The sequence below is a fragment of the Lynx rufus genome, unplaced genomic scaffold (assembly GCF_022079265.1).
Source record: "Lynx rufus isolate CCGP_SWC_20201006 ecotype Redwood Valley unplaced genomic scaffold, mLynRuf1.p SCAF_1, whole genome shotgun sequence".
Classification (NCBI taxonomy): domain Eukaryota; kingdom Metazoa; phylum Chordata; class Mammalia; order Carnivora; family Felidae; genus Lynx; species Lynx rufus.
The window spans coordinates 208189360-208205583 of record NW_025814823.1 but is presented as its reverse complement, the minus strand read 5'-3'; the positions used below and the strand labels follow the sequence as shown (position 1 = coordinate 208205583).

At 34.6% G+C, this 16224-nt stretch overlaps 1 protein-coding gene across 6 annotated transcripts in view; it reads right to left on the bottom strand.

Annotated features, from left to right (window-relative positions):
• The window catches only part of RICTOR (RPTOR independent companion of MTOR complex 2), a 120965-nt gene that overhangs the window by 42381 nt on the left and 62360 nt on the right, over positions 1–16224 (bottom strand). For all 6 annotated transcript variants that reach the window (XM_047093281.1, XM_047093295.1, XM_047093288.1 and 3 more), the window contains 5 exons: positions 14772–14898; positions 9787–9956; positions 5191–5258; positions 1801–1868; positions 704–786 (listed from right to left, as the gene is read on the bottom strand). In XM_047093281.1, the coding sequence (XP_046949237.1) occupies positions 704–786; positions 1801–1868; positions 5191–5258; positions 9787–9956; positions 14772–14898 (516 nt within the window). The remainder of the gene's footprint in view (positions 1–703; positions 787–1800; positions 1869–5190; positions 5259–9786; positions 9957–14771; positions 14899–16224) is intronic.

Here is a 16224-nt window from a genome sequence, read left to right as displayed (position 1 = left end):
ATAAATTGTTATGCATTAATAATTTAGGAATATATCTAATAAGCATATAAATATTAAACTAATTTTAAACAAAAACCGCCACTCATACACATTATGAAAACATAAGTTAGAAGGCATAAGATACATAAATACTGTATTTAGTTTTTACTAAATATATTTCTGTACTGCTTGAACCTTTTATGAGAATGCCCTTCCACATTGTTTGCATTTTTTAATGAATAAAGTACAATTGATTTCATATTTTAATCCAGTTTTTAATACAGCCACAGTTCCTAACAACATCAGTATTTCAAATTTTTCACATTATCCTTAGGGTTCAACTAAGCAGTATACATTTATTCATGTATTTGTTTAAAAAATTTTTTTAATGTTTATTCATTTTTGGAGAGAGAGACAGAGCATTAACAGGGGAGGGGCAGAGACACAGAGGGAGACATAGAATCTGAAGCAGGCTCCAGGCTCCGAGCTGTCAGCACAAAGCCCAACACGGGTTAGAACTCAAGAACCATGAGATCATGACCTGAGCTGAAGTTGGACGTTTAACTGAGCCACCCAGGGACCCCTATTCATGTGTTTTTTTAAATGACCTATGATATAGAATAAGGAAAAGGCAACACCTGAAATAGATTTTTTTTTTTTTTGAACAAATAATCTCCTCTGTTAAAAGCCTAGGAATAAAACAATTAGAGTAACTTTTACCTACCCTTATTTCCATATTTGGTATACAAAGTACTCCAATTAGAGACTGGATCCCAGAGTTTCCAGGTTTGCATAAATTAATAATACCTACAAAGGATAAAAAGGGAAATTACTGATTTGAATTTCAAAAAAAATCTATAGTATTCATAATATAAAATCTGCAGTATCTTTCCAAATAATTTCCAAAACTGTGCTATTATTTGGTTATCAGAAGTAACATTTCCCTGTTGACTAGAGATTATTAGTAACTTTATCATTTAAATTCCTTCTTCTATTTGTTTCATACCCAAAAATGTTCATGAATCTGTCTACTACTCCTGTTTACTGATGACTGGTTTTCAGAAAGTAATACCAGAGAGAGTAAGACAACATTCTGTCTTTCTTATATAATACCTTCTTAACCTAAAGTGGAGTGAAAAACTTGCTTGGCTTTTGTCTTTTAAAAGTTTAATTCTAAAATTTATTGAATGCACAAAAGGCTGTACCTGACAGACTTCAATTAATCTTTATAGATCAAAATTTTAAGTGAAATAATTAAATCAAACAATTTTAAGCACATTATTATGTCACAAAGGAAGTTATGTGAAGAGCCAATAAACACGGACAAAATATTCAATATTCAGTCATTGGGGAAATCCAAATAACATTCCCAATGAGATACCACTGTACACCCATCAGAACGGCTAAAATTAAAGACAACACGAAATGCTGGCAAGGATGCAGAGCAACTGGAACTCTCATACACTGACGATGGGGGTACAAAATGGTGTAAGTATGCTGAGAAAAAGTCTGTCAGTTTCTTACAAAAAAAACTAAACATGCATAAACATTGTGACCCAGAAATTCTGTTTGGGTATTTACCCAGAACAAATGAAAGCTCATGTCCACAGAAAGACTTTTTTAATTGCTCTGGTAATCATTAGCACACTGACTTACAAATAGACCATTTTAATAATTTTGTACAAATCCCTCTGACTCTAATAATAATGTATAAAGTTAAGACTAGGTTAACATCTAAATCAGATGATGCAATAGTAATTTAACATATGAAAAAATAATCAAGTTTTTCTTACTGGATGTTAAAGCAGCAGAGTAACTTACCTGCCCATGACCGGAATGTTGCTATGATTCCCATTTTACTGGCTAGAAACCTCGCTTCTCTGTCTTCTCTGTTTGAAAGTGGAGCAGAGACCCAAGAAATTAAATGTTAAAATAAAAAAGTGTGATTTTTTTCTACTGTATTAGAAAAAAACCTATCATTAACATTTAAATGTTCACACAGGAAATAACACGTTAAAAAAAAAAAAGATCTACCTCAAAGAAAATTACCCAATTATATACTGACTCCCACCCCAATTTAAAATTCCCAACATATTGGTTTAAAATAAGTTATAAATTCCACTTTTAATTTAGTTCGACTTTTTCTACTCTTTCTGAAAACTATTCTTAGATACCTCATTAACACCTTTAATTGAGCACTAGAGGGGTGCCTGGGTGGCTCAGTCAGTTAAGCGTCCGTCTTCGGCTCAGATCATGATCTTGCGGTTCGTGAGTTCAAGCCCGCGTCGGGCTCTGTGCTGAGAGCTCAGAGCCTGGAGCCTGCTTCAGATTCCGTGTTTTCCTCTCCCTCTGCCCCTCCCCTGATCACACTCTGTCTCTCTCTGTCTCTCAATAATAAACGTTAAAAAAAAAAAAAATTTGAGCACTAGAAGCAGCAACACCTTATTTAATAAGTATCTCTGTCACAAGGCTTAGCAAAGAAAATTACCTTTTACTTTTGCCACATGTAATCCTTTAAGTATTTATTTATTTAACCTCTACTCCTAACGTGGGGCTTGAACTCAAGACCCCAAGATCAAGAATCACATGATCTTCCGATGGAGCCAGCCAGGTGCCCCAACGTGTATTCTCTTTACTTGAAACTTCTTGCCCAAATTTATTTGAACATTTCTAACAAGCAAGCCCAACAACCCATATATGCACTGATATTATTAAAAAACTAGATATTAATATCAACAGCTGCTTTCTTCTCTTAAAATTGTATATCCAAACTGTCTCATTTGTTCTTTCCCATACAATAGTTCATGACCGCTAATTAAGCAATATAACTATTTACATTCATTATATATTTTCCATGTATGGCTTATGGCCAGTTTCAATACTTAATAGCAATCTTACACTATTTATGCCACCTCAACCCCACCTCTATTCTGTGTCTGTTTTTTTCTGTGCTATCTTTTTTCTTTCCTAATAAAATCCTTAAACAGGTCTGAGAATACAGAAATTGAGAACTTAGAAAGCAAAAACAGAGGGGATTAAAAAAAAAGACAGAAAATCAAGTTAAAAGAATGGTGAGTAATCAGAGTCTACAAAAGAGGAATGAAACACTTAACAATAAACACAAACAAACCACCCTAAGCTTGGCAGCATCAAATAAATGAGAATGCAACAGAAACTGAAATGAGGAGATGAGATGGTGAAAGAAATGAGAACTGGACAACTATGGGATAAAGCTGGTGCTCCTTCTCTTAAAAATGTTAGTGACAAGGGAGCCTGAATGGCTTTGTTGGTTAAGTGTCTGACTCTTGGTTTCAGCTTAGGTCATGATCTCAGGGTTCCTGAGTTTGAGCTCAGTGTCAGGCTTAGCTAACAGTGCAGACCCTGCTTGGGATCCTCTGTCTCTCTAGGGGATCTCTGTCTTGGGATCTCTGTCTCTCGAGAGGAAGAGAGAGAGGGAGAGCAAGCGAGAGAGGGGCCCTGCTCATGCATTCTCTCTCAACAAACAAACAAACAAACATTTAAAAAAATGTGAATGACACACCTATAGTGACTGCCTGGTAATCCATTCTTTAACATATTCAATAAATTTGTAGCATTTTTTTTAAAAAATCACTCATTTCCTTGTTTCCTGGCCATAATGTACCTATACTCTAGGAAATACCCATACTCTAGGAACTTAATGAATATGTAGAACCAAACAGGTAAGGAAGGATTTTGGTGGAATGTACTTTTCCCTCTCCAACTCTAAAAAAATACCCAGGCTCATCTCTCATTCATCCTGGTAGATAGAACTCTAAAAACGTCCTCCAACCCCTGAAGATTCTATGCCTTAATCCCTCGACACTGTGAATATGGTATCACTGCCACGTTGTGACTAATTTATGTTATACAGCCTGGCAGATCATCTGGTAGTCTTGATCTAATTGGAGAGCTTTCACCAGCTGGTGGTAGAAGAGAAAGTCAGAGAGATTCAAAGTAAAGGGTTCCAGGAATTTTTTTCTGTTTGAAGACAGAGGGAGCCATGTGCCAAAGAAAGAGAGTGGCTTCCAGAAGCTGAGAGTAGGCCCAGCTGACAGCAAGGAAACCGAGAACTCAGTTTTACAATAGCAAGGAAGTAAATTCTGCCAACAACCTGAATGAGCTTGGAAATGGATTTTTCATCAGAATCCCCAGATAAGAGTTGTGCAGACTTATGACCTACTGAGCTATGAGTTAATAAACTGATGTTATTTTAAGCTGTTACATTCATAGTAATTTGTCATGTAGCAATAGAAAGTGTATTTCTCCCATCAAGAAGGACAATGCTAAGTATCATAAGGAAAAGCCAAGAAAGGGGCTAAAAGAATCCCAATCCATAAGGAGTAAGGTTTGAGAAGTCTTAGAGAACATCTTTTTTGATTTCTTAGCTCAGATCATGAAATGTTAGGGTGTGATGAGTTCACAGGGATAGAAGTGATTAAAGATCTAAAACCACTATTTCATAAAAATGAAAAAAAAAATCTCCGTTTTGTAATATTCTAAAACTTAAGAATTTTAAGTTGTATACTATCTATCAAGTAAGTGCTTATTTATGTCTGCAATCAAACAATTCTACTAGAAAAACACTTCATAATATATTTAGTGTAATTATGCCCTCTGCAAAATCTTCACAGATAATACATTAATACATTGATAATACACTGATTCCCTGAATCAATTTACAGTTATCTCAGAATACCTAGTGAACATGTGCTTTTCTCTCCAAAAAAAAACTCTGAAAATTACCCTATTTCTAGAAAACAACCTTTTCTCTCTCTCCTTTTATTTCCTTACTAACTTTACTTTCAAAATTCTACAGAGTATATCTTTCTGCTTACTCAGTTTGTTAGGGTAGCTCTTCATTCTATTCCCTTTCATTTTTCATTCTTTTAGTCTTTCAGTGCAATTATGCTAAAAATACATACAAGAGAAAAACAAAGATCTAGGTTTCTACCGCAGCCCATCTTGTATTTTTTTCATTAAGAGCTTAATTCCAAGTCTTTAAATTTCTCATAGCTTATTTTTAATTTTTTAAACCACAGTTAATTATATTATGAGAACTATAACATAACTCCATGAAACAGGAAATTTATTTAAATTTACATGTTCTGGCTCTACAAGCAATCAGGCAAATCTAAAAGCTTTAACAGCAACACACTTCCTTGTAAGTTATTAGGAACCAGTGGTACTTACTTGAGTTGTCCTTCAGCTGTATCTGGACTATGTCTGTAGTGAAAATCGGTATAGGGTGCTAAAATTCGCTAATAAAAATAAAGGAGAAAAAGAAGAAGAAAAATGGTCCTTATCATAAAATGCATTCTTCCTGTAATAAGTTAAAGTTAATTTCACTTATCTATATCTTTGATTGGGTATACTATTTGAGAGACTTATTTCTCCAAATTCATCATTAAGGAATATACTTGAGTGATTTTTTTCATGTACCAATCGAATTTTTTAACTTTTAAATTGAGGTGTAACTAAGCACAAACTAAGCACATTCCTATAACTGGCACCAGAGGAAGAAAACATTAGCATCCTTAAAGTCTCCTTATTCCTTCTTTCGACTCAGTCACTACCTACCCCCAGATTATTATCCTGACTTTTAAAACTATGACTTAGTTTTGCTTCTTTTTGAACATTATTAAGTGGTTTTATTTTATAAATTCATTCTTCTTTTCACGCTAGTATAAAAAAATCCAAGTTATTTTGGTATATTGTTCTTGTATTCAGCAATCTTGCTAAACTCACTCATTTTAAACTTTTAACCACTGTATCAGGTTTACCATCCCTCCCATTGTGCCTCCTGCATTACTGTGGTCTAATTTTTAATATTAAACAGAATTTAAAATACATAAGACATTATTAAAATGACTTTTGCCAATCGGTATTCTTTTATATTTAGTCACCTCTGTGCCTTTTCTATCATGCATCATTCCTTCCAACATTTCCTTATCTGTCTTAGATCATTTTCCTTCTGAGGACTCCCCTTACTCTTTCATTCTTTGTGTGTCTCATTTTTTAAACAATAAATATTTATGATCTCATATGGTTTCTGTGAGTCAGGAATCTACTAGAGGCTTAGGTATGCAGTTATGGTTTAGGGTCCCTCACAAGACTGCAGTCAAAATACTGTCAAAACTAGAGTCACCTGAAGACTGTTTCAAGATGGTTCACTCACAATGTGCTAGTTAGTTGGCAACAGAGCTCAGCTCCTCCCACATGTACCTCTCCCCTTGGGCTGTTATAGTGTCTTCCAGACATAAGGGCAAATAATCCAAGAAAGCGTACTGTTTCTTTACATTCTCTTTGGTCTTTTCTTCATTTTTCTTAGCCTCAAACATCTGTATTTTCCCTTCGTTTTTGAAAGACATTTTCTTTGGGTCAGGCTAGCGTTTCTTTCTTTGGGTATTCTAAAGATACCATTTTACCATCTCCTAGTTTCCATGATTTCTGTTGGGAATCAGCTATCAGCTATTACGTTCCTTTGAAAGTGATGTCTTTTTGTTTTTTCTTTTCCCCCTGGAGCTGCTTTCAAGATTTTTATTTATCTTGGTTTTCAACAATCTTACCATGATGTGCATACATGTTGTTTTCTTCGTATTTCCTTATTTGGAGTTTTCTAAGCTTTGTGAACATGAAGCTTTATCACTTTTAGAAACAGAAGTTCTGGCCACTGTCTCTTTAGATATTTGCTTCTGCCCATTTTCTCTTTCTTCTCTAAAGACAAAGTTCTGTTTTATCACTTTTGTTGTGTTCTGTTCATTTCCTTCTTGTCCCCGCTCTGTGCTTTACCCTGGATATTTTTATTGACTTTTCCTCCAATTTACTAATAATATCTTCTTGTCCAAAATGAATTTTTCATTGAGTTCAGAATTTCAGGTATTCTATTTTTCGGTACGAGAACTTCCATTGAATTCATTTGTATATTCCAATTATCTGGTGAAATTCTCCATTATTTCATCTATTTTCTTCCTTCATTTTCCTGAACAAATTACTCATGGTTGTTTTAAAATCTTTTCCCTCTACCTGCACTATCTGGATCACCTGTGGGCATGTTTCTCTTTTGGGTTTTTAGTCATATGGTTGTATCTTTTTGCATGACACTCAAATTAATAAGTGAATGTCAGGCACTGTGAATATTATAAAAGGTCTAAGCGATGTTATCTCAACCAGAGGTGGTTTATCCTTTCCTCTGTTAGGTAGATTAATGGGGGCTGGTGGTGATCATCTTATCCTTATCACCAACCGAGTTAAATTGAGACTACCTTGTAATTCTGAGACTAAGTATACCTTTGGTTTTCCTATGTTCCTGAAGTATGATATTCCGGTGCTTTCAACAGAGCTTAACCACTATTTCTCTCCTCAGCAATAAGAGACTAGGGATCTTTTCTACATATTTCCTAAGTTTTGAACTTAGATCTTTAGCTATCCACCCAGAATGGCTTCAGAATTTGGGAAGTGTCAAGAACAGGAAATCAGCCATGAAAGATCCAATTCTGTCACCTTAGTACCACACAAATGCCAAAAGCTCTTTTGGTTTTCTGATCCCAGCAAAGGCCTACCTGGATTTTCAGCTTCTAATTATATATTAATCAATAAGTGGCCCCAAGAAAAAAAGTAGTTGCGTATAACCAGTGTAAATTCACGACTTTTAGACCTTCCAACTTTTGCCCACGGCTCCTCCTACAGGCCATCTGCAATTGCATGCACTGGGGGCTGCAGCATATTCCACCATGCTTTCCTCAGGACTGGACATCACAGCCTTTGCCCTGCACAGTCTTGTTTCAGCAAATGTCTAAAGGGGTAAATCAGACGTGGTCTGAGGAATTTTCCTGTTTCTAGGCTTGTCACTCCATACCTGCATGACTGCCAAGTAAGTCTGGTCTTCTACCAGGCCCACGTCATGTTCTTAGCCGTTAGCCTAGGCCCCAAATCTGCAAATGCTCCAAAGGCACCTCTAGGTGCTCAGGGCAACTCTCAAAGAATCTTCCTTGTCTAGAATTTTACTGCTTACACAGCTCTATACTGCTTTAAATATATGACTTTCCTAATTATTCAGCTTTTCTAGTTTCCATAACAGATGCTATGAGCTATCCCATTCTACTCTGAGGTAGGAGTTTAAAAAATACATTTTTTAAAATTTACTATAAAAAAATTACAATTAATTTACAACCCTGATAGACTGTCTATTCTGATAACACTATTATATTAAATCCATACATTTTTCTGTCTGAGGCTAAAACGTATCCCAGATAGTAGAAATAAATGCCAGGGTAAATTTAAAAAGGGATTTTTAAGAGGAGGAAGATTTGGGGCTAACAATAGAGACGGTAGCAATGAAAACAGTTCTTCTGTATGCAGTAAATGGAAATCAAAGTATCAAATTAGAATCACATTTTGTAACATATAATTAATAAAAGTGAGGACAATATTCTCTTGGCACACTATATAATGATGATGAATAATATCCAGGGTAACCAATATTCGGTGAATATTTACTATGTGCTAGGTATTAAATAAAACATTTTATGTACATTAGAATCAACATATATAAAGTACCCAGAAATACTGTCTAACTCATTATAAGCATTACATGAGTGTCGGCTGGTGTTACTACCACTACTATTATAGTATTTACTGTTCACAATAAATCTTTTGAGTTGAAAACCATGACCTTCATTTTACCTAAGCAAAAATGGGCCCAAGAAAGGCTTATAACTTAGCCAAAGTCATAAATCTAATAGGTCACTGAGCAAAAAAATCAAAACCAGATCTGTATAGTACAAAGTCTATGCTCCAAATTACTATGCTATTCTGGGGAAATCTTGTTAAAGGAAAAAAGAACTAACATTTGTGGTTTTAAAGAAGTATATACAAGCAAAGACACTAGTGTACTTAAATGTCTGCCATATTCTTTTGAGGGTTTTTTTTTTCACTTCAGTCTTTGCTAATCTGCTTTACAATTACATAGGAATAATAAACAGGCCTATTATATTACCTTCCTTTACTATAATTGTCTCACCAATGCTAAAATTATAGTTTTTCTACTTGATTAAAAAAAAAAACAGGCTAAACATATCAAAAGTGCTAGTTTATTCCCATTGGACTCCCATTAATAATGAACATATTTGAAATCACTTAACTAAGGAGAATATTGTACTTAAATATGTTAGTTAATTATAAAGGCTGTCACTTTTATAATCTCAAATATTTCTACTAGCCCTAATAAAACCAGACTACAAGATTTAAGACAACTTTCATAAAATAATTTAGACAGATACATGACAGAACAATACATCTTTTATACCTTGCATAATTTCATACCCAAATATTAAATTGTAAAGTATTTTAAAAACAAAGATTCGTACTCTATTTCTTTGAGTTGCTAACAAGTATTTCCAAGTTCAGAGAATTTTAGCATGGGTTAACAAATAAGTAGTATATAATTAGCAGGAGTTATTCACACAACGTACTAAAGTTCTTAAAAAGAAATGGTTCTCTTAAACAAATGTGTATGTAACCTGACTTGTGCTCAAATTTGATTAATAAAGTTTTCACAGATAATAAAAAAAAAACAACTTCACTTTACATGTTGATGAAATATTCTTGAGAAGACTATTTTCAATTCAGTCCAAACTGAATGAGTTATAAAATACTGCTGGGGATAAGCCAGTCTTCATTAATTTAGGTTTGGTAATTAATGCTGTGCTGCATCTGTTAACTTAAAAATTTCAAAGTATGTACTTAAAGTCATATCTTAAAACTAGAAAAGGATATTAAAGTTCCTACCTCTAATTCTACATCAGCTCGCACATATTGTCGGGTCTTTGGATGATTAAGGAGGTGCAAAATTGTAGTAATGAGGGCCTCATTTATTCGACTTAATTGGCAATCGATCACATTTTTCAAGATGGTGTTTAGTCCACCTCGAAGGGCCACCACCTCTGGATTCTGAAGTGCTAAAATAAAAAAGAAAAACTTAATAAATTTACGTAGGAGATAAATAATAAAAAGTAATAAATCGGGGATTTTATTTTGAAACTTAATTTCCTTTCTTACTTGAAAAACTTTCTAGTCAAAGACATTTAAAACATGAATAATATATATCTAATAAGAGTCACTGAATATACCTCCCCAAACCCTGAATTTTTTTAACATCTCTGAATTGCTTTTTTTGTGTCCTTTGTCCATATTTTACTGGAATAGTTCTTCTTCCATACCAATTGCAAGAAATTATTCAACCAATTTCAAACCTTTTATCTGTTTTGCAATTTAACTTCAGATTTTAAGCTCAGAAACAGCTCCCTTAAAAGATCAGGCATTTTCTGATCATGTGCGTACATATGTGTTTTAAATGAGTTCATTGACCACCATTTCAGTTTTCAATCTGTCAGGAAATTGAGTTTTGCATTGATAGCTCAATTTTTTTCAAATGTTTAATCAATTATCCCAGCATGTTTCCCAACCTGATTTTTATCCTTCTGATATACTAAAATTTTCTATTTACCAGAGTCTGCAACTCAATTCTTTTTCCTTTTTTCTCTCTTAATAATTTAGCTTAATAGCTTTTTAAAAAATAAATTAAAAATAAAAACCTTTCCATTCTCTTCCATTTATTGTCTCTCAAAAATGTTTACATGGTTGGATCTCTCCGGTTTATTCTAGCTTAATTTTAGAATTAGGTTTCTTCTATTTTTTCTAAATTGAGGCATAATTACATACAGTAAAATCCACAGATCTTAATGCTACAGTTCAACAAATTTTGAGTAATTTTTATTCTCATTACCAACATCCAATCAAGATACACAAATTTCATCATCCTAGAAAGTTCCCTAACACCACCCCTTCCACTACACAGACAACCAATGTTCTCATTTCAACCCATATAGGTTAGTTGTATATTACTGAGAATCAATTGGACAAATTCAAAAGTCAAAAGTAACCCCCCCCACACACACACAAGTCTTACATATTTCTTACTAAGTTTATTTGTTATATACAGTTTTCTTTTCTACTTTGGAAATAGTATCTTTTTCTATTATACTTACTGATTATTGCAGAAACACAAAATAAATCTATCAAATCTATACTGTCACATGTTGCCACTGTATTGAATTACTAAAGTTCTGTTTTTCAGCTGATTGAGTTTTCCAGATATATCATCTACAAAGAGTATCTTCTTTCCAACACATAAACTTCATTTATTATTTAAACTTACTAACTTGGCTGAAAGTTTTTAGCAATACAAATTAGGATTTAACGTTTGTAGTATTTATAGAGATCCACCATTAAAAATAATACAGAATGTTGGGGTGCCTGGGTGGCTCAGTTGGTTAAGCGTCAGACTTCGCTTAGGTCATGATCTCACAGCTTGTGGGTTCAAGCCCTGCATCGGTCTCTGTGCTGACAGCTCAGAGCCTGGATCCTGCTTCAGATTCTGTGTCTCTTCTTTCTACCCTTCCCCTGCTCACGCGTGCGCTTGCTCTCTCACAATAAATATTAAAAGAAATTTTTTTAAAGAATATAGAATGTTGATCTGAGATAAATATTTTAGAATGTAAACAAAGGAGGCTTCTAATTATTTTACTTTATGTATGTGTATAGGTACGTGTGTGTATACGTGTATCTATGTGTATATGTATATAAAATGATAGTTTCATTAAAAAATTGGTAGGTTTCCATATTTTAATACTTTCATTTATATTATACTATATTATACTATATAAGAACTCTCTCTGTTCCTTGAAACAATTTTTTTAAGACAAAACTACCTGAATGAGTCTTTTTGGAGGCAATTATTTCATCAAGTACTTTTATGGTTTTTGATCTACTATTTTCTATTTTTAGTTGATTGAAATCCATTCATTTCAAATATACATAAAAATTATCTCATAATTAAAAAGCTCCTATTTTCTTCTTCATTTGTATATTAATCTTTTGTTTCTATGTTTTTCAAACAATAGTGTGTATATGTTTGTGTACCTGTGTATGTTTCTCTTCCAATTAACAGATTTTTTTAATGTTTATTTACTTTGAGAGAGAGAGAGAGAGAGGGAGCGAGAGCGAGCAAGAGCACGTGCACGCAAGCAGGGAAGGGGCAGAGATAGAGAATCCCAAGCAGGCTCCGCACTGTCAGTGCAGAGCTGGGGGCAGGGCTCGGATATCACCATCCATGAGATCATGACCTGAGCCAAAATCAAGAGTCCGACACTTAATTGACTGAGCCACTCAGACGCCCCTGACATAGATTGTTTAAATAATTTTTTTCTTTATTTTTTTTTTCAACATTTATTTATTTTTGGGACAGAGAGAGACAGAGCATGAATGGGGGAGGGGCAGAGAGAGAGGGAGACACAGAATCGGAAACAGGCTCCAGGCCCTGAGCCATCAGCCCAGAGCCTGACGCGGGGCTCGAACTCACGGACCGCGCGAGATCGTGACCTGAAGTCGGACGCTTAACCGACTGCGCCACCCAGGCACTCCAATAATTTTTTTCTTTAATTAAGACTCTTCATTGTTGCTTTTCTCCTGCTTACCTTAAAATTGATTTTCTTTCCTTCTTTTTCTATTTCTTGGGCTCACGTACTCATTTTCAATGCTTTTTGCTTAATTATAAAAGCATCTTACAGTAAGTTAACTCTAACTATAGCTTTCCCAAGCATTCCATACACTGACATGTCAAATTTTCATTATTTTCAAAATGTCATTAATTAGGGAGTGCCTGGGTGGCTCAGGCAGTTGAGCATCAGACTCTCGATTTCAGCTCAGGTCATGATCTCATGGTTCATGGGATCAACCCTGCACTGAGCTCCGAGCTGGCAGTTGCCTGGGATTCTCTCTCTCTCTCTGCCCCTCCCCCAGTTACACACTCTCTCTTAAAATTAAAATAGACTTTTTTTAAAAAGTACTTAATTTAAAAAAAAGTCCTTAATTAAATTTCTGACTGTCGTATTTTTCTTACTTTTATGTTTTTTTGCAAGAGTGTGTGTGCAAGTGGGGGAGGCGCAGAGGAAGAAAGAGAATCTTAAGCAGGCTCCACGCCCACTGTTGAGCACCCCCGAGGCTCGGCTCAACCGCACAACTGTGAGATGACCTGAACCAAAATCAAGAGTCCAACACTTAACTGACTGAGCCACCCAGGGGCCCCCTGACTTTGTCTTTAAATTCACAGGTATTGTGAACGTATTTCTAAATCTTCAATAATAGGGTCTGATTCTCTTATTTAGTTTAAATTCTGTCATTAATTTATTACACCAAGAGTGAATGTTAACCTATACCAGCTCTAATTTTGGTGGGGAAAAAAATTATCTTACCATTTAAAACTGTATTTTTTGGTTTGAAGTGAGGCTGAACTTTTTTTTTTTCAATATATGAAATTTATTGTCAAATTGGTTTCCATACAATACCCAGTGCTCATCCCAAAAGGTGCCCTCCTCAATACCCATCACCCACCCTCCCATCAACCCTCAGTTTGTTCTCAGTTTTTAAGAGTCTCTTATGCTTTGGCTCTCTCCCACTCTAACCTCTTTTTTTTTTTTTTCCTTCCCCTCCCCCATGGGTTTCTGTTAAGTTTCTCAGGATCCACATAAGAGTGAAAACATATGGTATCTGTCTTTCTCTGTATGACTTATTTCACTTAGCATCACACTCTCCAGTTCCATCCACGTTGCTACAAAGGGCCATATTTCGTTCTTTCTCATTGCCCTGTAGTACTCCATTGTGTATATAAACCACAATTTCCTTATCCATTCATCAGTTGATGGACATTTAGGCTCTTTCCATAATTTGGCTATTGTTGACAGTGCTATAAACATTGGGGTACAAGTGCCCCTATGCATCAGTACTCCTGTATCCCTTGGGTAAATTCCTAGCAGAGGCTGAACTTTTTAAATATGTTTATTAGCCATGTATTTCTCTGAGAATTATTTATTTTTGCTACTGATCTGTATATGAGTAAGTTATTTGCCAATCATGTCTGTACCATTTCTTTCTTTCTTTCTTTGTTCTAGTACTGCATGTTTTCTTGTCTCCTTACAATCAAATCTATAGCTGCTGAAATCTGTTTGATTTTTTTTGATAATTCAAGACTCCTCTTCCTTACAATGATCAGATAAATATTCATCCATTTTTTACCCCGTTTTTTCCCCCATTTAACTCTTTAATACTTCTGCATTTAGATTCTTCTTCCTTCTTTAATGTATGATGGAGTTTGTTGTTTTAACTCACATCAAGATACAGTGTGGTTAACTAATGTCTGAGACCCAGACTTTAAAGGATTTTATTCTAATTACTGGAATTTGGACAATTCCTAAAATCCGATAAGCTAAATTTTTCATATCTTTGTATCAATGACTAAGATTTCATGTATGAAAGGCATTTGAAGAATATCATATTCTTATATTCTTTCTAAAACACTACATTTGTTGGGGCGCCTGGGTGGCTCAGTCGGTTAAGCGGCCGACTTCGGCTCAGGTCACGATCTCGCGGTCCGTGAGTTCGAGCCCCGCGTCGGGCTCTGTGCTGACAGCTCAGGGCCTGGAGCCTGTTTCGGATTCTGTGTCTCCCTCTCTCTGACCCTCCCCCGTTCACGCTCTCTCTCTCTCTGTCTCAAAAATAAATAAACGTTAAAAAAAAAATTAAAAAAAATAATAATAAAACACTACATTTGTATTACTTGAAGAAAATTCTGACCCAGTTCACATTTAAAAATGTTACATTCTTATATATATACTTTCTAAAACGCCTCATTTGTATTACTTGAAGACAATTCTGACCTAGTTCACAGATAATGGCAATGCATGCTCGGACCATTCTGTCTCTTTCTTGAAGTCCGTCATTTCCAACTGCTATTAATGAGTTGGCCACAGAGCTAGGAAACAAGGAAGCATTCACAGTAATCATCTGGAACAGGGAGGAATCAGAAAAAGAAGTTATTTATTTCATAACACATGTTTAAAACCTACTATGTTCAGATTGAGGTGTTCACAACCATAGAATATTTATAAGATCCAAGCATCAATTTTAATCTTCTTCTTCATGGGTACATTTCAAAGGATTACTAGATCTAATAATTAATGCAACAGATATTAATAATCATTACTATGGAAAAATGTTGGCTTTTTTTCCCTAATAGTTCAGACTATGAATCAGTTAACTGACAGGATGTAATGTTTCTGAGATTCTAAGCTCCTGTGGAGTAGGCACTGTATTTTACACAACATTTCAGAACCCAGACGAAGGAAATCAGTGGTAAACAGTTGTCAACACACTGCTGTACTATAACATTCCTGACTTCCCCTCATATAATCACCACCAAGGTATGTTCCACCAATTTACCTCATTATGCATACTCTTTCTCCCACCAAACTCTAATTTTTCACTTTACTGCCAAAGATGCCTAATAATCTCCCTGTCTCTACCCATCACTTGTTGCTATGCAAACGGCAAAGTTAGTAATCCATAATCGATCTTTAATACTTCAAGAATTATGATGCAAATAGTATGTATCTGGTGACAAAACTTTTTGGATGAATCTTCCTTTAAATGAAAAGTTTAATTGGAATACTGAAAATAGATTTGGAATCTATTCCAAATTTGCAATACTGAAAATAGATGACATATTTTCAGTTTGGAAATCAGAAAGAAAATAAATTATGTAGTTAATTACTGTTTAATAAATAAAGACTATTTGGTAGATGAACTATTTCAAAATAACAGGTCCCTGGAGTGGGAATAATTAATCTGTACTAGATGTTATTGGATTTATAATCCTGTGTATCAAGGGCAAGTGATTTGCCTAAATGAATCCCTTTCAATTGTAAAAAATCTGTGATACGTTAATCTCTTATTACATGAATAAAGAAATAATACATGAAAAAAATTGATGGCTTCATTGTGGCTTCAATTAGGCAATGAGTAGAATTTCAATTGGATAAAGAATAAGAACAGCTGAAAAGCAGGAAAATTATATAGAAAATGAGTGAGACAAAACCCAGGGAAGATTTCCTGGATGGGGGGGGTGAATATCAAGAGACATTGAAAATGAACCAGCAAACAAAAAATCTTCCAAATGAATGAGACAGGTGAAAGAGAAGGAAAAATAACATGGATATTCCTTAATTATTCATGGAACAAGGTATCCTAAAACAACAAATGTTTCTTGCTTTTCTTTAAAAATAAAGAAGATTAATACTTATACAGAAAATTTTTAAACTTTTAAAATGCATA